This window comes from Semicossyphus pulcher, unplaced genomic scaffold, assembly GCF_022749685.1.
Source record: "Semicossyphus pulcher isolate SPU_LCO1_2020_fin unplaced genomic scaffold, fSemPul1.0.p SCAF_17, whole genome shotgun sequence".
Taxonomy (NCBI): domain Eukaryota; kingdom Metazoa; phylum Chordata; class Actinopteri; order Labriformes; family Labridae; genus Semicossyphus; species Semicossyphus pulcher.
In genome coordinates this window covers 27678674-27704140 of record NW_027211681.1, presented here as the reverse complement: position 1 = coordinate 27704140, position 25467 = coordinate 27678674, and the positions used below count along the sequence as shown (strand labels likewise).

The following is a 25467-nucleotide window of genomic DNA, read 5'->3' as shown; positions in this document are numbered from 1 at the left end:
TAACCGCTTGAGCTAATTTGTAAAGGCAGACAGAATCAAAACAATGATGGGCACTGTACATAATAGTGCAGTACTGTTATTCAGACCACCAATTCATACCAAATGATTAAGTCAAAGACAAACTGGAACCAATGCTAAGCCGAGCTTTAATAAGAAAAAGAACAGAACAATGGTAGACTTGGGTACTGCTTAACCAAAGCAAAGAGTACAATAACATGAGTACTGCAAATACTGAGGACAATTACAGCAAATACTTTTCATGTCAGGTTAAAAAAAAAAAAATTCTAAGTTCAAATTGAGAAAGAAATGTTTGGTCCAATCTTTAATTTAAGGTTATTTGTGGTTCTTCAGATTCACTCAAAAGCAGTGGAGAATCAGAGTTGAGACAAATGTTTTTGTCCCAATAGTTTGTAATTTTTTAATAATAAGAACAACAAAATGCTTCTTCTTGATATTTGTTTTGATTGAAGGTCCATCTATATAAGCATCAGGTCTTCACAACTTCATAATCCAACGCATCTTTAATATTTAATAATACAGGTATGAACTTGGGGGGTGTTAGCAGTCCACTACAAGATCACCTCATTGAGTAGCCCCTTACACACTGTGGTTCTGCCTCAGCGCCGTTACGAAGCTCTGCCGTCATGCAGCCTTTGTCATTTTACACTGCACCAAGCAACGCCGGTGTAAAGCCACCTCGGTGTGTGTTTTTACTGCGGCGTTGCGGAAGCAAAACGTGTGTGAGGTGTAAACAAACAGTGCATGCTTCAAATACACACACACAGTGCTGTTCGTCTCTGCTAGCTTGGCTGTTCACACAGACACCGTTTTGCCTCTGTTATGCCTCTTTTACTACCTCCAAAGCCGGCTCAGAGGCGGAACAAATTCGCCCCACCATCCCGCCTCTGTGCGTTACACATAGAGGATGGAACATAACACAGGTGTAATAATACCGTCTTGAACTGGCAGTGTGTAAGGGACTACTGTAAGGGGATTATAAGTTTAGAAGGTAATAGGGTTAAACTAAGAATAGAGCATAGAAGTGCTTCAAAAGTCATGCCTGTTATAGTTGCATTTTAGTTATGCTAGCTGCACTGACCCTGCTGGTCAGTTCCCCATTTCTGTAATGAAATATCTCAACTGAATTGAGTGGAATAAAGTTTAAAACAGAAAATTCTGGTGCAGAGAGTGGAGGTGCAGACAACTCTCCACAATCGGACACAAAACAAGAGCAAGCTGCATGGATCTCAAAAAAACTTTATGGCCATGTTTTTGCGCTTAAATATCATTACTGCAATTTGCTTTGTGAATGGGAATTTGAGATGTTGCAGATAGTGGGTGCAAATGATGCGCAATTTATGGTGCGATTAGTGGCCAGCATTCATTCTTAGTGAATTCTCTCCTTAGTCTTGTTTTTAAGATAAAGGAGTCTGTCTTTGTATGACTGCAACCTCCTCTGACCCTGTGGTATCCTGTACAGCACTAGTTCTCAAAGTGTGTTCCTAGGACCCCTTGGGGTCTGCGAACCATAGCTTGGGGGTCCGCAAAATAATTATAATACATTTATAAGAATTGACAAAATTGTGCTGCATCATTAAGAACTGCCATTTAGCACCACAGTATAAATGCTGTCAAGTTGAGTCCACAATAATTTCGAATAAAATGCCCCTCTGTTTTTAAGTAGTATCAACATGATTCAAATTGAAATGTTTTTCTGTTTATCACTATGAAACAGCTCTGACGTATTCCGGTTGATAAGTTTTACAATACAAATAGTTCCAATGGCATCTAAGAGTGCAAATGGTAGTAAGCATATGCTTAATCACTGTTACGATTATGAGGGGGTCTTTGGAAAATGTTTTCCCCTGTAAGGGGTCCGTGGCCCGAAACAGTTTGAGAACGCCTGCTGTACAGCACCCACCTCCTCTGACCCTGTGGTATCCTGTACAGCACCCACCTCCTCTGACCCTGTGGTATCCTGTACAGCACCCACCTCCTCTGCTTCTCTGACCCTGTGGTATCCTTGTCCTCCATTGCCTGCTCCACCACCTCCTTGGCCTCCACAGCCTTTTCCTCCAGTACCTTGATTTCCCCTGCCATATCCTCCACTGCCTTGATCTCCGCTTCCTTTTCCTCCACTGCCTTGTGCTCCACTGCCTTTTCTTCCAGGGCTTTGGTCTCCCCTGCCATATCCTCTACTGCCTTTTCCCCCACCACCTTGTCCTCCACTGCTTTGTCCTCCTATGAGGAGGTGGTGTCCTATACAAGACCCACCTCCCATGATTTCACACAATGTTCTATGACTCCCACCTCCTCTGAACCTGCCATATCCTCCCCTGCCCTGTCCTCCAGCTCCTTGTTCTATCCTGCCTTGTCCTCCACTGCCTTTTCCTCCAGCGCCTTGGTCTCCTCTGCCATATCCTCCAGTGCCTTGGTCTGGCCTGCCATATCCTCCACTGCCTTTTCCCCAACCACCTTGTCCTCCTCTGTCCCAGTGGTGTCCGATACAACACCCGCCTCCTCGGACCCTGTGGTGTCCTCTACAACACCCACCTCTTCTGACTCCACACCACGTTCTACGAATCCCACCTCCTCTCACCCTGCCATATCCTCCACTGCCTTGTCCTCCAGCTCCTTGTTCTACCCTGACTTGGTCTCCTCTGCCTTTTGCTCCAATGCCTTGGTCTCCCATGCCTTTTTCTACACTGCCTTTTCCTCCACTGCCTTGTCCCCCACTACCTTGTCCTCCATTGACTTTTCCTCCTGTGCTTTGATCTCCCCTTCCTCTTTCTACACTGCCTTGTCCTCCAGCTCCTTGTTCTACCCTGACTTGGTCTCCTCTGCCTTTTGCTCCAATGCCTTGGTCTCCCATGCCTTTTTCTACACTGCCTTTTCCTCCACTGCCTTGTCCCCCACTACCTTGTCCTCCATTGACTTTTCCTCCTGTGCTTTGATCTCCCCTTCCTCTTTCTACACTGCCTTGTTCTCCAGTGCCTTTGTCTCCCCTGCCTTTTTCTACACTGCCTTGTCCTCCACTGTCTTTTCCTCCAGTGCCTTTGTCTTCTCTGCCATATCCTCCAGTACCTTGGTCTACCCTGCCATAACCTCCACTGCTCTGGTCTCCCCTGCCCTTTTCTCCAGTGCCTTGGTCTCCCCTGCCTTTTTCTACAGGGCCTTTTCCTTCACTGCCTTGTCCCCCACTGACTTTTCCTCCTGTACTTTGATCTCCCCTTCCTTTTTCGACACTGCCTTGTCCTCCACTGACTTTTCCTCCACTGCCTTTTCCTCCACCGCCTTGTCCTCCACTGCCTTTTCCTCCACTGCCTTGTCCTCCACTGACTTTTCCTCCTGTGCTTTGATTTCCCTTTCCTATTTCTACACTGCCTTGTCCTCCAATGCCTTTGTCTCCCTTGCCTTTTTCTACACTGCCTTTTCTTCCAGTGCCTTTGTCTCCCCAGCCTTTTTCTACACTGCCTTTTCCCCCAGTGCCTTTTCCTCCACTGACTTGTCCTCCACTGACTTGTCCTCCTGTGCTTTGATCTCCCCTTCCTCTTTCTACACTGCCTTTTCCTCCAGTGCCTTTGTCTCCCCTGCCTTTTTCTACACTGCCTTGTCCTCCAATGCCTTTGTCTCCCTTGCCTTTTTCTACACTGCCTTTTCCTCCAGTGCCTTTGTCTCCCCTGCCTTTTTCTACACTGCCTTGTCCTCCACTGCCTTTGTCTCCCAAGCCTTTTTCTACACTGCCTTGTCCTCCACTGACTTTTCCTCCAGTGCCTTGGTCTCCTCTGCCTTGTTCTTCAGTGCTCTGGTCTCCCCTGCCTTTTCCTCCACTGCCTTTTCCTCCACTGCCTTTTCCTCCACTGCCTTTTCCTCCTGTGCTTTGATCTCCCCTTCCTCTTTCTACACTGCCTTGTCCTCCACTGACTTTTCCTCCTGTGCTTTGATTTCCCTTTCCTATTTCTACACTGCCTTGTCCTCCAATGCCTTTGTCTCCGCTGCCTTTTCCTCCACTGCCTTGTCCTCCACCGCCTTGTCCTCCACTGCCTTTTCCTCCACTGCCTTTTCCTCCACCACCTTGTCCTCCACTGACTTTTCCTCCTGTGCTTTGATTTCCCTTTCCTATTTCTACACTGCCTTGTCCTCCAATGCCTTTGTCTCCCCTGGCTTTTTCTACACTGCCTTTTCCTCCACTGCCTTTTCCTCCAGTGCCTTTGTCTCCCTTGCCTTTTTCTACACTGCCTTGTCCTCCAATGCCTTTGTCTCCCTTGCCTTTTTCTATACTGCCTTTTCCTCCAGTGCCTTTGTCTCCCTTGCCTTTTTCTACACTGCCTTTTCCTCCAATGCCTTTGTCTCCCAAGCCTTTTTCTACACTGCCTTGTCCTCCACTGCCTTTTCCTCCAGTGCCTTTTCCTCCTCTGCCTTGTTCTTCAGTGCTCTGGTCTCCCCTGCCTTTTCCCCCACTGCCTTGTTCTCCACTGCCTTTTCCCCCACTGACTTGTCCTCCACTGCCTTTTCCTCCTGTGCTTTGATCTCCCCTTCCTCTTTCTACACTGCCTTGTCCCCCACTGCCTTTTCCTCCCATGGTTTGATCTCCCCTGCCTCTTTCTACAGTGCCTTGTTCTCCACTGCCTTTTCCCCCACTGCTTTTTCCTCCACTGCCTTGTCCTCCACTGACTTTTCCTCCACTGCCTTTTCCTCCTGTGCTTTGATCTCCCCTTCCTCTTTCTACACTGCCTTGTCCGCCAGTGCCTTTGTCTCCCCTGCCTTTTCCCCCACTGCCTTGTCCCCCACTGTCTTTTCCTCCAGTGCCTTGGTCTCCCCTGCTATATTCTCCACTGCCTTTACCCCCACCACCTTCTCCTCCTCTGACCCGGTGGTGTCCTATACAACACCAGCCTCCTCTGACCCTGTGGTGTCCTCTACAACACCCACCTCTTCTGACTCCACACCATGTTCTACGACTCCCCCCTCCTCTCACCCTGCCATATCCTCCACTGCCTTGTCCTCCAGCTCCTTGTTCTACCCTGCCTTGTCCTCCACTGCCTTTTCCTCCACCGCCTTGTCCTCCACTGACTTTTCCTCCTGTGCTTTGATTTCCCTTTCCTATTTCCACACTGCCTTTTCCTCCAGTGCCTTTGTCTCCCCAGCCTTTTTCTACACTGCCTTCTCCTCCAGTGCCTTTTCCTCCAGTGCCTTGTTCTCCCCTGCCTTGTTCTTCAGTGCTCTGATCTCCCCTGCCTTTTCCTCCACTGCCTTTTCCTCCACTGCCTTGTCCCCCACTGCCTTTTCCTCCCATGGTTTGATCTCCCCTGCCTCTTTCTACAGTGCCTTGTTCTCCACTGCCTTTTCCCCCACTGCCTTTTCCTCCACTGACTTGTCCTCCACTGACTTTTCCTCCTGTGCTTTGATCTCCCCTTCCTCTTTCTACACTGCCTTGTCCGCCAGTGCCTTTGTCTCCCCTGCCTTTTCCCCCACTGCCTTGTCCCCCATTGTCTTTTCCTCCAGTGCCTTGGTCTCCCCTGCTATATTCTCCACTGCCTTTACCCCCACCACCTTCTCCTCCTCTGACCCGGTGGTGTCTTATACAACACCAGCCTCCTCTTAACCTGTGGTGTCCTATACAACACCCGCCTCCTCTGCCCCTGTGGTGTCCTATACAACACCAGCCTCCTCTGACCCTGTGGTGTCCTCCACAACACCCACCTCTTCTGACTCCACACCACGTTCTATGACTCCCCCCTCCTCTCACCCTGCCATATCCTCCACTGCCTTGTCCTCCAGCTCCTTGTTCTACCCTGCCTTGTCCTCCACTGCCTTTTCCTCCAGTGCCTTTTCCTCCACCGCCTTGTCCTCCACTGACTTTTCCTCCTGTGCTTTGATTTCCCTTTCCTATTTCTACACTGCCTTTTCCTCCAGTGCCTTTGTCTCCCCTGCCTTTTTCTACACTGCCTTGTCCTCCAATGCCTTTGTCTCCCTTGCCTTTTTCTACACTGCCTTGTCCTCCAATGCCTTTGGCTCCCTTGCCTTTTTCTATACTGCCTTTTCCTCCAGTGCCTTGGTCTCCTCTGCCTTGTTCTTCAGTGCTCTGATCTCCCCTGCCTTTTCCTCCACTGCCTTGTCCTCCACTGACTTGTCCTCCATTGACTTTTCCTCCTGTGCTTTGATCTCCCCTTCCTCTTTCTATACTGCCTTGTCCTCCAGTGCCTTTGTCTCCCCTGCCTTTTCCCCCACTGCCTTGTCCCCCACTGTCTTTTCCTCTAGTGCCTTGGTCTCCCCTGCTATATTCTCCACTGCCTTTACCCCCACCACCTTCTCCTCCTCTTAACCTGTGGTGTCCTATACAACACCAGCCTCCTCTGCCCCTGTGGTGTCCTATACAACACCAGCCTCCTCTGACCCTGTGGTGTCCTCTACAACACCCACCTCTTCTGATTCCACACCACGTTCTACGACTTCCCCCTCCTCTCACCCTGCCATATCTTCCAATGCCTTGGTCTCCCATGCCTTTTTCTACACTGCCTTGTCCCCCACTATCTTTTCCTCCACTGCCTTGGTCTCCCCAGCCTTTTTCTACACTGCCTTTTCCTCCACTGCCTTGTTCACCCCTGCCTTGTTCTTCAGTGCTCTGATCTCCCCTGCCCTTTCCTCCACTGCCTTTTCCTCCACTGCCTTTTCCTCCACCGCCTTGTCCTCCACTGACTTTTCCTCCTGTGCTTTGATTTCCCTTTCCTATTTCTACACTGCCTTGTCCTCCAATGCCTTTGTCTCCCCTGCCTTTTTCTACACTGCCTTGTCCTCCAATGCCTTTGTCTCCCCTGCCTTTTTCTATACTGCCTTCTCCTCCAGTGCCTTTTCCTCCAGTGCCTTGGTCTCCCCTGCTATATTCTCCACTGCCTTTACCCCCACCACCTTCTCCTCCTCTGACCCGGTGGTGTCTTGTACAACACCAACCTCCTCTTAACCTGTGGTGTCCTATACAACACCCGCCTCCTCTGACCCTGTGGTGTCCTCTACAACACCCACCTCTTCTGACTCCACACCACATTCTACGACTCCCCCCTCCTCTCACCCTGCCATATCCTCCACTGCCTTGTCCTCCAGCTCCTTGTTCTACCCTGCCTTGTCCTCCACTTCCTTTTCCTCCAATGCCTTGGTCTCCCAAGCCTTTTTCTACACTGCCTTGTCCCCCACTATCTTTCCCTCCAGTGCCTCGGTCTCCCCTGCCTTTTCCTCCAGTGCCTTGGTCTCCCCAGCCTTTTTCTACACTGCCTTGTCCTCTAGTGCCTTGGTCTCCTCTGCCTTGTTCTCCAGTGCTCTGGTCTCCCCTGCCCTTTTCTCCAGTGCCTTGGTCTCCCCTGCCTTTTTCTACACTGCCTTTTCCTCCACTGACTTTTCCTCCTGTGCTTTGATCTCCCATTCCTTTTTCTACACTGCCTTTTCCTCCACTGCCTTGTCCCCCACTGCCTTGTCCCCCACTGCCTTGTCCCCCATTGACTTTTCCTCCTGTGCTTTGATCTCCCCTTCCTCTTTCTACACTGCCTTGACCTCCAGTGCCTTTTCCTCCACCGCCTTTTTCTACACTGCCTTGTCCTCCACTGTCTTTTCCTCCAGTGCCTTTGTCTTCCCTTCCATATCCTCCAGTACCTTGGTCTACCCTGCCATAACCTCCACTGCTCTGGTCTCCCCTGCCCTTTTCTCCAGTGCCTTGGTCTCCCCTGCCTTTTTCTACAGGGCCTTTTCCCCCACTGCCTTGTCCCCCACTGAATTTTCCTCCTGTACTTTGATCTCCCCTTCCTTTTTCTAGACTGCCTTGTTCTCCACTGCCTTTTCCTCTGGTGCCTTTGTCTCCCCTGCCTTTTTCTACACTGCCTTTTCCCCCACTGCCTTGTCCTCCACTGACTTTTCCTCCTGTGCTTTGATTTCCTTTTCCTATTTCTACACTGCCTTGTCCTCCAATGCCTTTGTCTCCCTTGCCTTTTTCTACACTGCCTTTTCCTCCAGTGCTTTTGTCTCCCCAGCCTTTTTCTACACTGCCTTTTCCTCCAGTGCCTTGGTCTCCTCTGCCTTGTTCTTCAGTGCTCTGGTCTCCCCTGCCTTTTTCCACAGTACCTTTTCCCCCACTGCCTTTTCCTCCCATGGTTTGATCTCCCCTGCCTCTTTCTACAGTGCCTTGTTCTCCACTGCCTTTTCGCCCACTGCCTTGTCCTCCACTGCCTTTTCCTCCACTGCCTTGTCCCCCACTGCCTTTTCCTCCCATGGTTTGATCTCCCCTGCCTCTTTCTACAGTGCCTTGTTCTCCACTGCCTTTTCGCCCACTGCCTTGTCCTCCACTGACTTGTCCTCCACTGACTTTTCCTCCTGTGCTTTGATCTCCCCTTCCTCTTTCTACACTGCCTTGTCCTCCAGTGCCTTTTCCTCCACCGCCTTTTTCTACACTGCCTTTTCGCCCACTGCCTTGTCCTCCACTGCCTTTTCCTCCACTGCCTTGTCCCCCACTGCCTTTTCCTCCCATGGTTTGATCTCCCCTGCCTCTTTCTACAGTGCCTTGTTCTCCACTGCCTTTTCCCCCACTGCCTTTTCCCCCACTGCCTTGTCCTCCACTGCCTTTTCCTCCACTGACTTTTCCTCCTGTGCTTTGATCTCCCCAGCCTTTTTCTACACTGCCTTTTCCTCCAGTGCCTTGGTCTCCTCTGCCTTGTCCTCCAGTGCCTTTTCCTCCACTGACTTTTCCTCCTGTGCTTTGATCTCCCCTTCCTCTTTCTACACTGCCTTGTCCTCCAATGCCTTTGTCTCCCCTGCCTTTTTCTATACTGCCTTTTCCTCCAGTGCCTTTGTCTCCCCAGCCTTTTTCTACACTGCCTTCTCCTCCAGTGCCTTTTCCTCCAGTGCCTTGGTCTCCCCTGCTATATTCTCCACTGCCTTTACCCCCACCACCTTCTCCTCCTCTGACCCGGTGGTGTCTTGTACAACACCAACCTCCTCTTAACCTGTGGTGTCCTATACAACACCCGCCTCCTCTGACCCTGTGGTGTCCTCTACAACACCCACCTCTTCTGACTCCACACCACATTCTACGACTCCCCCCTCCTCTCACCCTGCCATATCCTCCACTGCCTTGTCCTCCAGCTCCTTGTTCTACCCTGCCTTGTCCTCCACTTCCTTTTCCTCCAATGCCTTGGTCTCCCATGCCTTTTTCTACACTGCCTTGTCCCCCACTATCTTTCCCTCCAGTGCCTCGGTCTCCCCTGCCTTTTCCTCCAGTGCCTTGGTCTCCCCAGCCTTTTTCTACACTGCCTTGTCCTCTAGTGCCTTGGTCTCCTCTGCCTTGTTCTCCAGTGCTCTGGTCTCCCCTGCCCTTTTCTCCAGTGCCTTGGTCTCCCCTGCCTTTTTCTACACTGCCTTTTCCTCCACTGACTTTTCCTCCTGTGCTTTGATCTCCCATTCCTTTTTCTACACTGCCTTTTCCTCCACTGCCTTGTCCCCCACTGCCTTGTCCCCCACTGCCTTGTCCCCCATTGACTTTTCCTCCTGTGCTTTGATCTCCCCTTCCTCTTTCTACACTGCCTTGACCTCCAGTGCCTTTTCCTCCACCGCCTTTTTCTACACTGCCTTGTCCTCCACTGTCTTTTCCTCCAGTGCCTTTGTCTTCCCTGCCATATCCTCCAGTACCTTGGTCTACCCTGCCATAACCTCCACTGCTCTGGTCTCCCCTGCCCTTTTCTCCAGTGCCTTGGTCTCCCCTGCCTTTTTCTACAGGGCCTTTTCCCCCACTGCCTTGTCCCCCACTGAATTTTCCTCCTGTACTTTGATCTCCCCTTCCTTTTTCTAGACTGCCTTGTTCTCCACTGCCTTTTCCTCTGGTGCCTTTGTCTCCCCTGCCTTTTTCTACACTGCCTTTTCCCCCACTGCCTTGTCCTCCACTGACTTTTCCTCCTGTGCTTTGATTTCCTTTTCCTATTTCTACACTGCCTTGTCCTCCAATGCCTTTGTCTCCCTTGCCTTTTTCTACACTGCCTTTTCCTCCAGTGCTTTTGTCTCCCCAGCCTTTTTCTACACTGCCTTTTCCTCCAGTGCCTTGGTCTCCTCTGCCTTGTTCTTCAGTGCTCTGGTCTCCCCTGCCTTTTTCCACAGTACCTTTTCCCCCACTGCCTTGTCCTCCTGTGCTTTGATCTCCTCTTCCTTTTTCTACACTGCCTTTTCCTCTACTGCCTTTTCCTCCACTGCCTTGTCCCCCACTGCCTTTTCCTCCCATGGTTTGATCTCCCCTGCCTCTTTCTACAGTGCCTTGTTCTCCACTGCCTTTTCGCCCACTGCCTTGTCCTCCACTGACTTGTCCTCCACTGACTTTTCCTCCTGTGCTTTGATCTCCCCTTCCTCTTTCTACACTGCCTTGTCCTCCAGTGCCTTTTCCTCCACCGCCTTTTTCTACACTGCCTTGTCCCCCACTGCCTTGTCCTCCACTGACTTTTCCTCCTGTACTTTGATTTCCTTTTCTTATTTCTACACTGCCTTGTCCTCCAATGCCTTTGTCTCCCTTGCCTTTTTCTACACTGCCTTTTCCTCCAGTGCTTTTGTCTCCCCAGCCTTTTTCTACACTGCCTTTTCCTCCAGTGCCTTGGTCTCCTCTGCCTTGTTCTTCAGTGCTCTGGTCTCCCTTGCCTTTTTCCACAGTACCTTTTCCCCCACTGCCTTGTCCTCCTGTGCTTTGATCTCCTCTTCCTTTTTCTACACTGCCTTTTCCTTTACTGCCTTTTCCTCCACTGCCTTGTCCCCCACTGCCTTTTCCTCCCATGGTTTGATCTCCCCTGCCTCTTTCTACAGTGCCTTGTTCTCCACTGCCTTTTCCCCCACTGCCTTTTCCCCCACTGCCTTGTCCTCCACTGCCTTTTCCTCCACTGACTTTTCCTCCTGTGCTTTGATCTCCCCAGCCTTTTTCTACACTGCCTTTTCCTCCAGTGCCTTGGTCTCCTCTGCCTTGTCCTCCAGTGCCTTTGTCTCCTCTGCCTTTTTCTACACTGCCTTGTCCTCCACTGACTTTTCCTCCTGTGCTTTGATCTCCTCTTCCTCTTTCTACACTGCCATATCCTCCAGTGCCTTTGTCTCCCCTGCCTTTTCCCCTACTGCCTTGTCCCCCACTGCCTTTTTCTCCAGTGCCTTGGTCTCCCCTGCTATATCCTCCACTGCCTTTACCCCCACCACCTACTCCTCCTCTGACCCGGTGGTGTCTTATACAACACCAGCCTCCTCTTAACCTGTGGTGTCCTACACAACACCCGCCTCCTCTGCCCCTGTGGTGTCCTATACAACACCAGCCTCCTCTGACCCTGTGGTGTCCTCTACAACACCCACCTCTTCTGACTCCACACCACGTTCTATGACTCCCCCCTCCTCTCACCCTGCCATATCCTCCACTGCCTTGTCCTCCAGCTCCTTGTTCTACCCTGCCTTGTCCTCCACTTCCTTTTCCTCCAATGCCTTGGTCTCCCAAGCCTTTTTCTACACTGCCTTGTCCCCCACTATCTTTCCCTCCAGTGCCTCGGTCTCCCCTGCCTTTTCCTCCAGTGCCTTGGTCTCCCCAGCCTTTTTCTACACTGCCTTGTCCTCTAGTGCCTTGGTCTCCTCTGCCTTGTTCTCCAGTGCTCTGGTCTCCCCTGCCTTTATCTCCCCTGCCTTTTCCTTCACTCCCTTGTCCTCCACCACCTTTTCCTCCAGTGCCTTGGTCTCCATTTCCTATTTCTATTCTTCCTTTTCCTCCAGTGCCTTGGTCTCCCCTGCCATATCCTCCAGTGCCTTGGTCTCCTCTGCCTTGTTCTCCAGTGCTCTGGTCTCCCCTGCCTTTTTCTACACTGCCTTTTCCCCTACTGCCTTGTCCTCCACTGCCTTTTTCTCCCGTGCTTTGACCTCCTCTGCCTTTTTCTACACTCCCTTGTCCTCCACCACCTCCAGTGCCTTGGTCTCCCCTTCCTTTTTCTATTCTTCCTTTTCCTCCAGTACCTTGGTCTCCCCTGCCATAACCTCCACTGCCTTGGTCTCCTCTGCCTTGTTCTCCAGTGCTCTGGTCTCCCCTTCCTTTTCCTCCACTGCCTTGTCCTCCACTGCCTTTTCCTTCACTGCCTTGTCCCCCACTGCCTCTTCCTCCAGTGCCTTGGTCTCCCCTTCCTTTTTCTCCCCTGCCTTTTTCCACAGTGCCTTGTCCTCCAGTGCCTTTTCCTCCAGTGCCTTGGTCTCCCCTGTCATATCCTCCAGTGCCTTTTCCTTCACTGCCTTGTCCTCCACTGCCTTTTTCTCCTGTGCTTTGATCTCCCCTTCCTTTTTCTACACTGCCTTTTCCTCCAGTGCCTTTTCCACCACTGCCTTTTCCTCCACTGCCTTGTCCCCCACTGCCTTGTCCTCCATTGAATTTTCCTCCTGTACTTTGATCTCCCCTGCCTTTTTCTACACTGCCTTTTCCTCCACTGACTTTTCCTCCTTTGCTTTGATTTCCCTTTCCTGTTTCTACACTGCCTTGTCCTCCAATGCCTTTGTCTCCCCTGCCTTTTTCTATTCTTCCTTTTCCTCCAGTACCTTGGTCTCCCCTGCCATAACCTCCACTGCCTTGGTCTCCTCTGCCTTGTTCTCCAGTGCTCTGGTCTCCCCTTCCTTTTCCTCCACTGCCTTGTCCTTCACTGCCTTGTCCCCCACTGCCTCTTCCTCCAGTGCCTTGGTCTCCCCTTCCTTTTTCTCCCCTGCCTTTTTCCACAGTGCCTTGTCCTCCACTGCCTTTTCCTCCAGTTCCTTGGTCTCCCCTGCCATGCCCTCCAGTACCTTTTCCTCCAGTGCCTTTGTCTCCCCTGTCATATCCTCCAGTGCCGTTTCCCCCAGTGCCTTGTCCTCCACTGCCTTTTTCTCCTGTGCTTTGATCTCCCCTGCCTTTTCCTTCACTGCCTTGTCCTCCACTGCCTTTTTCTCCTGTGCTTTGATCTCCCCTTCCTTTTTCTACACTGCCTTTTCCCCCAGTGCCTTTTCCTTCACTGCCTTGTCCTCCACTGCCTTTTTCTCCTGTGCTTTGATCTCCCCTTCCTTTTTCTACACTGCCTTTTCCTCCAGTGCCTTTTCCACCACTGCCTTTTCCTCCAGTGCCTTGTCCCCCACTGCCTTGTCCTCCATTGAATTTTCCTCCTGTACTTTGATCTCCCCTGCCTTTTTCTACACTGCCTTTTCCTCCACTGACTTTTCCTCCTTTGCTTTGATTTCCCTTTCCTGTTTCTACACTGCCTTGTCCTCCAATGCCTTTGTCTCCCCTGCCTTTTTCTATTCTTCCTTTTCCTCCAGTACCTTGGTCTCCCCTGCCATAACCTCCACTGCCTTGGTCTCCTCTGCCTTGTTCTCCAGTGCTCTGGTCTCCCCTTCCTTTTCCTCCACTGCCTTGTCCTCCACTGCCTTTTCCTTCACTGCCTTGTCCCCCACTGCCTCTTCCTCCAGTGCCTTGGTCTCCCCTTCCTTTTTCTCCCCTGCCTTTTTCCACAGTGCCTTGTCCTCCACTGCCTTTTCCTCCAGTTCCTTGGTCTCCCCTGCCATGCCCTCCAGTACCTTTTCCTCCAGTGCCTTTGTCTCCCCTGTCATATCCTCCAGTGCCGTTTCCCCCAGTGCCTTGTCCTCCACTGCCTTTTTCTCCTGTGCTTTGATCTCCCCTGCCTTTTTCTACAGTGCCTTGTCCTCCAGTGCCTTTTCCTCCAGTGCCTTGGTCTCCCCTGTCATATCCTCCAGTGCCGTTTCCCCCAGTGCCTTTTCCTTCACTGCCTTGTCCTCCACTGCCTTTTTCTCCTGTGCTTTGATCTCCCCTTCCTTTTTCTACACTGCCTTTTCCCCCAGTGCCTTTTCCTTCACTGCCTTGTCCTCCACTGCCTTTTTCTCCTGTGCTTTGATCTCCCCTTCCTTTTTCTACACTGCCTTTTCCCCCAGTGCCTTTTCCTTCACTGCCTTGTCCTCCACTGCCTTTTTCTCCTGTGCTTTGATCTCCCCTTCCTTTTCCACCACTGCCTTTTCCTCCACTGCCTTGTCCCCCACTGCCTTGTCCTCCATTGAATTTTCCTCCTGTACTTTGATCTCCCCTGCCTTTTTCTACACTGCCTTTTCCTCCACTGACTTTTCCTCCTTTGCTTTGATTTCCCTTTCCTGTTTCTACACTGCCTTGTCCTCCAATGCCTTTGTCTCCCCTGCCTTTTCCCCTACTGCCTTGTCCCCCACTGCCTTTTTCTCCAGTGCCTTGGTGTCCCCTGCTATATCCTCCACTGCCTTTACCCCCACCACCTACTCCTCCTCTGACCCGGTGGTGTCTTATACAACACCAGCCTCCTCTTAACCTGTGGTGTCCTATACAACACCCGCCTCCTCTGCCCCTGTGGTGTCCTATACAACACCAGCCTCCTCTGACCCTGTGGTGTCCTCTACAACACCCACCTCTTCTGACTCCACACCACGTTCTATGACTCCCCCCTCCTCTCACCCTGCCATATCCTCCACTGCCTTGTCCTCCAGCTCCTTGTTCTACCCTGCCTTGTCCTCCACTTCCTTTTCCTCCAATGCCTTGGTCTCCCCAGCCTTTTTCTACACTGCCTTGTCCTCTAGTGCCTTGGTCTCCTCTGCCTTGTTCTCCAGTGCTCTGGTCTCCCCTGCCTTTATCTCCCCTGCCTTTTCCTTCACTCCCTTGTCCTCCACCACCTTTTCCTCCAATGCCTTGGTCTCCATTTCCTATTTCTATTCTTCCTTTTCCTCCAGTGCCTTGGTCTCCCCTGCCATATCCTCCAGTGCCTTGGTCTCCTCTGCCTTGTTCTCCAGTGCTCTGGTCTCCCCTGCCTTTTTCTACACTCCCTTGTCCTCCACCACCTCCAGTGCCTTGGTCTCCCCTTCCTTTTTCTATTCTTCCTTTTCCTCCAGTACCTTGGTCTCCCCTGCCATAACCTCCACTGCCTTGGTCTCCTCTGCCTTGTTCTCCAGTGCTCTGGTCTCCCCTTCCTTTTCCTCCACTGCCTTGTCCTCCACTGCCTTTTCCTTCACTGCCTTGTCCCCCACTGCCTCTTCCTCCAGTGCCTTGGTCTCCCCTTCCTTTTTCTCCACTGCCTTTTCCTCCAGTTCCTTGGTCTCCCCTGCCATGCCCTCCAGTACCTTTTCCTCCAGTGCCTTTGTCTCCCCTGTCATATCCTCCAGTGCCGTTTCCCCCAGTGCCTTGTCCTCCACTGCCTTTTTCTTCTGTGCTTTGATCTCCCCTGCCTTTTCCTACAGTGCCTTGTCCTCCAGTGCCTTTTCCTCCAGTGCCTTGGTCTCCCCTGTCATATCCTCCAGTGCCGTTTCCCCCAGTGCCTTTTCCTTCACTGCCTTGTCCTCCACTGCCTTTTTCTCCTGTGCTTTGATCTCCACTTCCTTTTTCTACACTGCCTTTTCCTCCAGTGCCTTTTCCACCACTGCCTTTTCCTCCACTGCCTTGTCCTCCATTGAATTTTCCTCCTGTACTTTGATCTCCCCTGCCTTTTTCTACACTGCCTTTTCCTCCACTGACTTTTCCTCCTTTGCTTTGATTTCCCTTTCCTGTTTCTACACTGCCTTGTCCTCCAATGCCTTTGTCTCCCCTGCCTTTTTCTATTCTTCCTTTTCCTCCAGTACCTTGGTCTCCCCTGCCATAACCTCCACTGCCTTGGTCTCCTCTGCCTTGTTCTCCAGTGCTCTGGTCTCCCCTTCCTTTTCCTCCACTGCCTTGTCCTCCACTGCCTTTTCCTTCACTGCCTTGTCCCCCACTGCCTCTTCCTCCAGTGCCTTGGTCTCCCCTTCCTTTTTCTCCCCTGCCTTTTTCCACAGTGCCTTGTCCTCCACTGCCTTTTCCTCCAGTTCCTTGGTCTCCCCTGCCATGCCCTCCAGTACCTTTTCCTCCAGTGCCTTGGTCTCCCCTGTCATATCCTCCAGTGCCGTTTCCCCCAGTGCCTTGTCCTCCACTGCCTTTTTCTCCTGTGCTTTGATCTCCCCTGCCTTTTTCTACAGTGCCTTGTCCTCCAGTGCCTTTTCCTCCAGTGCCTTGGTCTCCCCTGTCATATCCTCCAGTGCCGTTTCCCCCAGTGCCTTTTCCTTCACTGCCTTGTCCTCCACTGCCTTTTTCTCCTGTGCTTTGATCTCCCCTTCCTTTTTCTACACTGCCTTTTCCTCCAGTGCCTTGTCCCCCACTGCCTTGTCCTCCATTGAATTTTCCTCCTGTACTTTGATCTCCCCTGCCTTTTTCTACACTGCCTTTTCCTCCACTGACTTTTCCTCCTTTGCTTTGATTTCCCTTTCCTGTTTCTACACTGCCTTGTCCTCCAATGCCTTTGTCTCCCCTGCCTTTTTCTACACTGCCTTGTCCTCCAGTGCCTTTGTCTCCCCTGCCTTTTCCTACACTGCCATATCCTCCAGTGCCGTTTCCTCCAGTGCCTTGGTCTCCCCTGCCATATTCTCCAGTTCCTTGGTCTCCCCTGCCATATCCTCCAGTGCCTTTTCCCCCACTGCCTTGTCCCCCACTGCCTTGTCCTCCTGTACTTTGATCTCCCCTTCCTTTTTCTACACTGCCTTTTCCTCCACTGCCTTGTCCTCCAGTGCTTTTGTCTCCCCAGCCGTTTTCTTCTCTGCCTTCTCCTCCTCTGCCTTTTCCTTCAGTGCCTTCGTCTCCCCTGCCATGACCTCCAGTGCCTTGGTCTCCCCTGCCTTTTTGTCCAGTGCTCTGGTCTCCTCTGCCTTTTCCTCCAATGCCTTTTCCACCACTGCCTTTTCTTCCAGTACCTTTTCCTCCAGTACCTTTGTCTCCCCTGTCATATCCTCCAGTGCCGTTTCCCCCACTGCCTTCTCCCCCACTGCCATGTCCTCCAGTACCTTTTCCTCCATTGCCTTTGTCTCCCCTGTCATATCCTCCAGTGCCGTTTCCCCCAGTGCCTTTTCCTTCACTGCCTTGGTCTCCCCTGCCATTTCCTCCAGTACCTTTTCCTCCAGTGCCTTTGCCTTTTTCTTCAATTCCTCTTTCTCTGCTGCCTTGTCCCCCACTGCCTTGTCGTCCACTGCCTGTTCCTCCAATGCCTCTTCCTCTGCTTCCTTTTCCTTCATTGCCTTGTTCTCCACTGCGTTGTCCCCCACTACCTTTTTCATCTCTACCCTTTTCATCAATTCCATTGCCCAAATGAAAATTTCCACTTCGACCAGGCTTCTTATTATTTGAAATACAATTGTGTGCAACTTGATTATCACAGAAGCAGCAGAGGCACTGCATACTGCCACCTAGTCTGTCACAAAAGAATATGTTTATTAGGGCAATTGGACCTTGTGTTCCCTGGTATGCCTTTAGTAGCTGAAGGGCTCCACTTCGCCCTTTTTTGGTATCTGATGGATGAATCTTGGACCCAAACATATTAGAAAACACAACAACGACATTATTCCATTGCTGAGTGTGATTTATCCTCCCGAGGACATTCTCAAGATGTGCGTTACATTCTTCAACACACGGGGAGGCATGAACATAGAAAAGCAATAGGTCATTCTCAGTAGTACAGTTGAACAAGTGGTGCAAGTGGTCCACAACACGTGACTCTGCATGATAATCTCCTCTATTGGGCCGTTTCAGAACTCTGGCTGCGACCACCCTGCTGCCGATGTACACCTTATCCTTAGTGATTGTATTTGTCACATTATGACCAGGATCGCTGTCAAAAACTTGCTGAAGGATGTTTTTTGTGTTCTGGTTTTGGACGATTGGGATTCTCACAGCCAGACAGAACATGCTGTTTGTTCCATACCTACCAAAGAAAAACCATACAAACCATTTCACAATGTTTTATTTAGATCCTTTGGTACATAATACCGTCGACAGTTTGATGGATGTGTAAGGAAGTAAAACTTTGTTGACTATTAACAACCTTGTACCATTTGCTCGTTGGAGAATGCAGCATTTCTACACGTTTGGACTTAGTAGCTCTGAGGTTTTTTTTATTGAAATACCAATTCTGTAACACTTTATATAATTGAAACACAAAAGGCATAGAATTAGTGCTTCATGTGCTAATTTAAGTTGAGCATCGGATCTAAAAGTTTGCTATCAATGGACCAAGGTAGGTCGCAGTATTGCCAGAACCTCAGCTATATATATACATTTGACTCACTCTGTTGAGATTCCATTTACAAGTGTTGCAAGCCTGTCCGGATCCACAGCAGCCAAACTGCTTTCAGTAGACAGGAAGAAGGCCAGCATCACTGCCATCCAGCAGAGGCCAGCCATCTGCACACAGATAGAGTTTGTTTCTTTAATTAACATTATCAACCAGGATTAAAACCAGAGGAAATAATAATAACAAAAGCGAGTATATGGCATTATCAAATTGTAAAAGCAAATATACTCTCCTGCAGGACATGTCAGCACAAACATGGTTTTCAAATTAGTTTCACATTAGCAGTTACATTTTTGCTTTACTTTTATATATTTAATGTATTCTTTGATGTCCAGTAAGACTACTTTTTTTCTTTATTTTTTTTTCTTTATATCAAAGTCTTGACAAATTTGGCAATATATGTTAATGCAAAACAAAACATAAACCTAAAATAAAATGTCCCCATAAACTAGTTATAAAGCCACCTTATTAATATACAGTCACTTATAAGATCTATTTATGCACAATGCTGTTTAAAAGTTCACTGGGCTCAAAAGGAGGCTTCTCTCTAAGGAAATGTGTCATTTTCTAGCTATTACTTTTGTGGTTCCTGCAGGTTATCACAATCCCCACTCCATTAGAGAACGTAAGGTTTGGCCTGAGGGTGGTGCTAGAGGATAAGGCTATGATCTAATCCAATCAGATGTTTTCAGTCAGACTCAGCTGTACTTAATGCTCAGCTGCACTCATCTTAATACTTAGGTTGTCATGCTAACATACCAGTATTATTAGAATTACAGGCAATCAGTACATGTAAGACATGTATTGACTGAATCAGTAGCAGTAGCTGTCAGCTGTTATATACAGTACATTTCTATTTGTTTAGTGTGCCTCAAAAAATCAGAAAAAAACATTGTAATAACTTTTGCTTATATGTTGCTGAAGTATTAAACTAATTGGGCAGGCTTAGCTTTGTAATGAGCTGAATGATCACTTAGCTTTGGAAAAATCGATCAAACAACTATTAATTATTAGGAATCTTTTAACATTTGTTATTGGTTATTTAAATCTTGTTAAAAATGCCTACAGTTTCCCTTGAAACACACAACCTTGAGCAAGAATGTTTGGCAAGTTAAAGTAGGTTTACCTTGGTAGCTTTCTCCCTCATGGGGGATGGCACCTGGGATCAAGAGTTCAGCCGTAACAGATTTCAACAGCAACTAAAGTCCCGGGGATAAAAAACAAAACATGTCAAACTCTCAACCTTCCTAATCTCTTTCTTCACCATTGATAATTTAGCTTTGTCTCACAGCCTAAAGCTGTGACTCAATTCCAAACTACACACTAATTCTAAGCAGATTTCGAGTATGTTTGAATGTGTCTGGGCTCCACACTTCCTCTCCTCTATAACACTAATTGAATGCAGTGTTTACTGTATTCTTTTCATTTTTTGCAATAAGTATTGTAGTGACTAAGCCCCTCACTTTAGCCGCTACTGGTTGCTAGTCCGACTTAGATTACGTGTGCTCAGTATGAAGGAAATTCGTATTTCACCAAAAACTAAATTACGTAACGTATATTGACCATTACACTGCCCGTTAACGTATGTTCTAAAACCAAACCAAATAATCTTGCCAACGTAGAAAAACCGACAAAACCAAGACACAGTAAAAAACAATATGCCTCTGCCCATTAGCCACAGCTGTGCTGGCAGGACATGAACTTAAATAACCTTTAGCCAAATCGGCCTCAAATTATGTCCCCTGGTGCCCGGATGAACAATAAAAACAAAGAATACATGGCTCCTACAAGTATAAAAAACAGAAAAGCAGTTTCATACTATTAAGAAACAGTGTGTAATGTTGCATGAGTTCAATGCACATACATTAAACTGGGACACATTGTCAATGTCCACTTTTACATTTGCTAACTTGCTACATCTTTGTTCATTTTGTTTTCTATTATGGGTTGTTTACAAAGCTGATTTACTAGCTTCTAAAGTTCATTTGGACTAGTCGGTGGAGCCTGAAGTTCCTTTTTTTAATACATTTTGGGACTAAAGTTTCCATCAAAGGCACATTTAAAATGTATTCCAGTATGCACTGTAAATGTTTTTAGTATACTTGCGTTGCAACGCTTCCAGCGTGAACACACTACATACTCAAATCCTTTTTATAATTAGTCTGTAGGATGCATTTGATGAAATATGCTGAATATGATACGAACCCAACCATCCAACATGCTAACCAATTTAAAAATTAAATGGACCATTGCCACTCAAGGATTATAGGACTTGATATTAGTTGAGTAATAATTTATTCTTAAACTTATTGCTACCTTCTTCTTTAAAATCAGACTTAATACAGCCAAGTGAACATTTTTTACCTCATTTGTCGAAGAAAGAAGTCTCATGGAAGCTGTTTACGTCTGCTTTCTCTCCAGTGTTAAGAGCGAAGGTACTGCTGCAGTAAATGCAATCAGAAGGAAGGATGTTTTTATAAAAGAGGTTGTTGCCAAATCCCTTTATGCAAACGAGTGTGACCATGCCCTTATTTGATGGTATTTCAAAAGAATTATGAAGAAGGATATGATACGAGACTTTCTGTAGTTTGATTAAAGAAGTTAAAAAACTGAATTTGGTGTCATCTTTGTCTTTGAAATTTATCTCAGAATCGAAGGAAATGTCGTTTTTAATGCTTTGGACCTCTGTGATTATCATAACTAGCCCCATTTTACACCAAACACTGAACATTTATGACTAAAAGTATAAATGCATAAAAAGCTGCATTAACAAAAATACATGGCTTCAAGAAGGCACTTCTCTTAAGGCACTTATCTTGTACAAGATGCTTTATTGTGTTATACCAACAAAGGCCATCTGACTATCGGAGAAGAGAAATCACTGAACAAATGTAGTCTAGTAAATGTTTTAGTCGAGATAAAGTTTGCCCCAACAATAATTAAATTATGATGTATATTTGTTTTGCACAGTGTTTGTAATAGTGGTAGTGAAGAAAAATGTCAAGGGTCACTGACAGTCACACAGTGACCTAGCCCGGGACCCGGACTGATCTGTGTTATGCTTCATGTTGAACTAGAAGCCATATGAATTGGATTTTGGAGCTAGCTACAAGGGCTGAACAATTCATTGAAATTTAGGCGAAGGAGGCGCAATTTTATTAAGGATGAAATGTGTGTTAAAATACCACTTTAATTTAAATATTGTGTTGCAGAGATGTTCTGGCCGACACATCATACACAGACGAAAGAATAAATATCTTCGCTTGGTGCAGATCCCTGCAAAAATCACACCATAGTCACTAATTCATATTTTTCAGTGAAAATGAGAATAATGTTGTAAAAATGATCGTTCCATTTAATATCGCAAATCATATCGAAATCGCAAAATTAATCAAAATAATCACAATTAGATGTTTTTGTCAGCCCTACACGTGGGTATGAATGTGACTGACTGACTGACTGACTGACTGACTGACTGAGTGACGGTACATTCAGAGCCACACAGGGAGAGTGTTGCAATGCCGGATCATGGAGCATATTGGAGCACATTGGACCTCCACTGACGTAACTCTCTGTCTACATGGCTCTGGATACTTTGATCGGGGAGTAGGCGGGGCCGCTCCTCCGCTGCCCGTCCGCTGTCCTCACCATGTCCGCAGTGCGCATATCCAGAGGTAGTTTCTGGTCTTTGTTTTAAAGGTTTCTGTGGGTTGGTCTGAACAGAAAATGATCTTTTTTGCATTAGAAACGAGACTTTAATTAACACACAGCGGAAACAACCGTGTGAGCCGAGACGAAGAGACAGAGAGCGCGCGAGGGGGAGAGAGGGACAGATCGCACCAGAATTTCGTACATTATATTAACTTATTTATTTATTTTTTACTAACATATATACTTCTGGCCTGCGGGAGACTTATTACTACGTTTTTATTTCGAAGAAAATTAAGCAGGAACCGCAATTAGGAGCCTGTGAGTGACTTCATCCATCAAATAACTTCCAAAAAGTTACAAAAAAACAAAAACAACAACAACCGCCCGGGAAACACTTCAAAATAAAAGCATTGTGTTCAAACAAGGGGAGTCAGACTTCCAAATCGAGCTTTTACTTTGAAAAAGCATACCAGAAGTGTTTACTACTACTACCTACTTTACTCTCCATGCCTGTGACTTTGACGACAGGAAGAGACGTTGATGTTGCTGTCAGAGATCAATAGGACTCATCACAATTCATTTTCACCGTGAATTTTGGCCGAGAACCGCGCACGAGCCTCCTATCCTCTACATTTTCGGTACGCGAGTCGTGCGTGTCACACCAGCAGTGTGAAGACTCTCATCTGTTTTCATGCCTTTAAAATGAAAATGTCCTGCAGCCGTCACGCACATTCCACGCTTCCAGTGTTGCCCACAAAAGCGCACAGTGGCCTGATGCGCTCAGCCACATACTAGGTTTTGATCTAGTCTTGTTTCAAAATCATTCAGCACTATTAGCTACTGACCCAAGCAGTCAGCCGCTATGTAACAGGCTTCATTGCTCTGATTGGTTGTAGCGTCTAGAAGCATTTTGGTCTGCGCCAGTTGAGAATGCCCCTTGAAGGCCAAAGTTTCAGACTTATTCACTTTGTGAATTGGTTGATGCTAGGCTAACACCCACCCCCATTGGCTTACAAAGTTGTTTGCTAATATGCTAACTCAATTCAAACTTCTGCCTTTTATCACAACCAGCAGGAATAAGGCATTTTTTTTAGAGTTGTTGTTTTTGCCCACTTGATGAATAGGAGTCCAATATGCACTGTTTTGGTCTCCACCAACTCCTGATACAAATATCTGTCTGTTAGCTGCTCAGTGTTTTACTTTCTTCACCTGCAAGTTTTAACCTGAGTCTACTGTTGGGCTCAGACATTGTACAGTAGAAAACTGCTGCCTGGGCTGAAGAGATGCTGAGCCTGAGCCAGACAGTGAGTGTGGCGTAAATTCAAAACTAGGAGCTAAAAAGGCTAAAAAACGACATAAAGAAAATAAATAGATTACAGCACGTGTAGGTAATAGTGATAACAGATTTCATTGTACTTTAATGTTGTCTTTGCTTTGTTGGAAAATATAATGGAACTTTATTTTTTGCTATTTTGTTGTTCACTGATGATGAGTCCTCAGAACTGAACCTTAGAAAGATTTGGAGGGTTTATTTTTGTGGAGGAAAGTATTTGTGTAAGAGCTGATAAAATTAAATCTGCCTGTTCATTCTGGCTTGCAGATTGAATATGGAGATACAGAAATGCAGAAGGAAGGTCAGGTCAAGTTACCCTTCTGCACTTCTGCTGTGAGCTGAATCAAGAGGAACACTTTTACTTTTTATTTTATGCATTTTGTAAAGCATGCAGAGTAGAGGTAGTAAAACATTTAAATTACTCTGCAAAAGTACAAAACATAGCCCTAAAGTTATGTACAAATATCTATCCTTATTTTTATACTGTTTACTCACTTGCTATTTTGTCTTTGTACTGCTGCAACACCCGAATTTCCCCCCTGGCGATCAATAAAGAATTATCTTATCTTTTTCTATTCATTGAGGGAAATCTGCACAGAAACTTTGAGAGACGTTGGAATAAGTGAGAAATAAAAAAGAAAGCATCAGTGCTGTCCATCCTATGTCGGACACGAGGGGATGGTGTGTGGAACTTGAAAATTGATCCTGGCAAACTTATTTTTGGCTGCCCAAACATTTTTTCTGATAAAATCGATTAAGGGACCTTAAAGCATGTGAGCAAAACTTTATTCACCCGTTCTTAAGTCATGAATGCAGGAAAGAAAACTAGTTTTATCTGTCTCTTGTGTTTGCTACTGAGCGGCTCCACTGAGTCGGTCGAGGTGAACGGCTTCGGTCATTTTAATGTTAGAGGGCCAAGACGTACTTGTTTCATTTTCTCTGCCCAGGTTTATTTTGACAGTCAGGTTATCGAACCAACAACCTCCCAGCCTTCTCTAATGTTGAGTCTTTGTCTTCACTGCTCCAAGTATGAATGTCATCATGGTCCTTATTGCGCGTCTGATCTTCTTTTGCATGTACTAAGGCCTGCTTTAACCCTGTCTTCGTGTAAAACCACACTTCAATGGACATTTTTACGCAAGCTTCTTCTTAGGTATTAAGTGTGTAGTTACTATATTATCAGTATAATATTCTTTTAGGTTCCTCGTCAAACAGATCGTCTGCCTCTTCACCCTGACTTGCATGTTTTAGATTTCAACAGACACTGAGAAGGAAGGTCAGATCAACTGAACAGAGCGGTTCAAAGGAATATTCAAATTACTTTGGATGATTTCATAAGTTAGAAGTTGGACTTTGACAGAGAGCAGGTGAGGGTAAGCCACAGGTCAAACGGAATAGAAATAAATATGTACATATAAAAGAAAACCTTTATTGTCCTGGCATGGTCATGTAGACTTAAACCCAAACTTCTCTGTGTTTCAGCATCAAGCCTGCATCGCCTTATACATATGTTTGTGGTTTTTATGTTACCTCATGTTTCCTCTATCAGCGTCACATGCTAGAGTGTTGGAGCTGATTAAAGCTGACATTGGGTGAGAGGCATGGAAACACCTGGACAGGTCAACAGTCAATCACAAAGCTGACTTAAAGAGACAGAGTACTGCTCACATTTCACATTCACACACATATATTAACCGTATTGGTCTGAATATAAGACTTGAAATACATCTGAAAAAGTGGGATCGATTTATATTCAGGGTTTAAACTTTTAAATGCCAATATACGCTCACAGCAGCAGACGGCGCCAGTAATCTGTAAAGAGAGTGAACCCCTCCTGACTGAGGCCAGCCGTCACTCACAGCTACAGAGCCAGGGGGATGAAAGAGAGACACGGTGATCGTCCGGAACAAATGGCTCAAAAGTCGACCGAGCTAACCAACAACTGAGGCGGAGTTATGATGCTGATTTAAGATGATGGTTATCAATGCAGCAGAGTCATTAAACAACTGTCAAGCAGCCAAGAAGGAGAGTGTGTGAGTGTGCTACTGAAACACAGAGCGAAGGTCATCCAGCTGTTTACAGACTGCTCTATACGTAGACCTCACTTCAATGGTTAGTGATTTACTGAAATATTAAAAGCCATTTTATGTCATTTAAATGAGACAAATGTAAAAGATGTTGGAAGCCTGATTTTATTTCAAAGGTAAAATAAAACAGTTTTCTTTCTAAAACAAGATTAGGTCTGGCAGAGTGAAGCTTCCTTGAGACAGGAGTGGATAGAGTACGGGGGAGGAGCTTAGGAGGAGTTCAGGGCTGGGTGTGGTCCTCCAC

At 47.5% G+C, this 25467-nt stretch overlaps 1 protein-coding gene across 6 annotated transcripts; it reads right to left on the bottom strand.

Moving 5' to 3' along the window:
- Positions 1 to 127: 127 nt before the first annotated feature.
- LOC138594973 (fibroin heavy chain-like) lies at positions 128 to 20592 on the bottom strand. 6 transcript variants are annotated; one of them, XM_069666269.1, is made up of 5 exons: positions 20517 to 20592; positions 19279 to 19351; positions 18147 to 18262; positions 3445 to 17783; positions 128 to 3399 (listed from the first exon to the last, which is right to left on the bottom strand). In XM_069666269.1, exons 2-5 carry the CDS (start codon positions 19297 to 19299, stop codon positions 1835 to 1837), a joined length of 16041 nt encoding a protein of 5346 aa, XP_069522370.1. In that variant the 5' UTR covers positions 19300 to 19351; positions 20517 to 20592; the 3' UTR covers positions 128 to 1834. The 6 variants fall into 6 exon arrangements, with proteins under 6 accessions (XP_069522370.1, XP_069522372.1, XP_069522369.1 ...); XM_069666271.1 differs by having other exon boundaries at positions 128 to 4734; positions 5059 to 17783; XM_069666268.1 differs by having other exon boundaries at positions 128 to 6519; positions 6550 to 17783.
- Between the last annotated feature and the right edge of the window lie 4875 nt (positions 20593 to 25467).

Excerpts from the sequence above, each read along its gene's own strand:
- LOC138594973 (XM_069666267.1), bottom strand. The coding sequence starts at position 19,299 with ATGAGGGAGAAAGCTACCAAG. Across the intron at positions 18,263-19,278 it reads TGAGGGAGAAAGCTACCAAG|ATGGCTGGCCTCTGCTGGAT; the intron begins GTAAACCTACTT and ends ATCTGTGTGCAG. Across the intron at positions 17,784-18,146 it reads GTAAATGGAATCTCAACAGA|GTATGGAACAAACAGCATGT; the intron begins GTGAGTCAAATG and ends TTTCTTTGGTAG.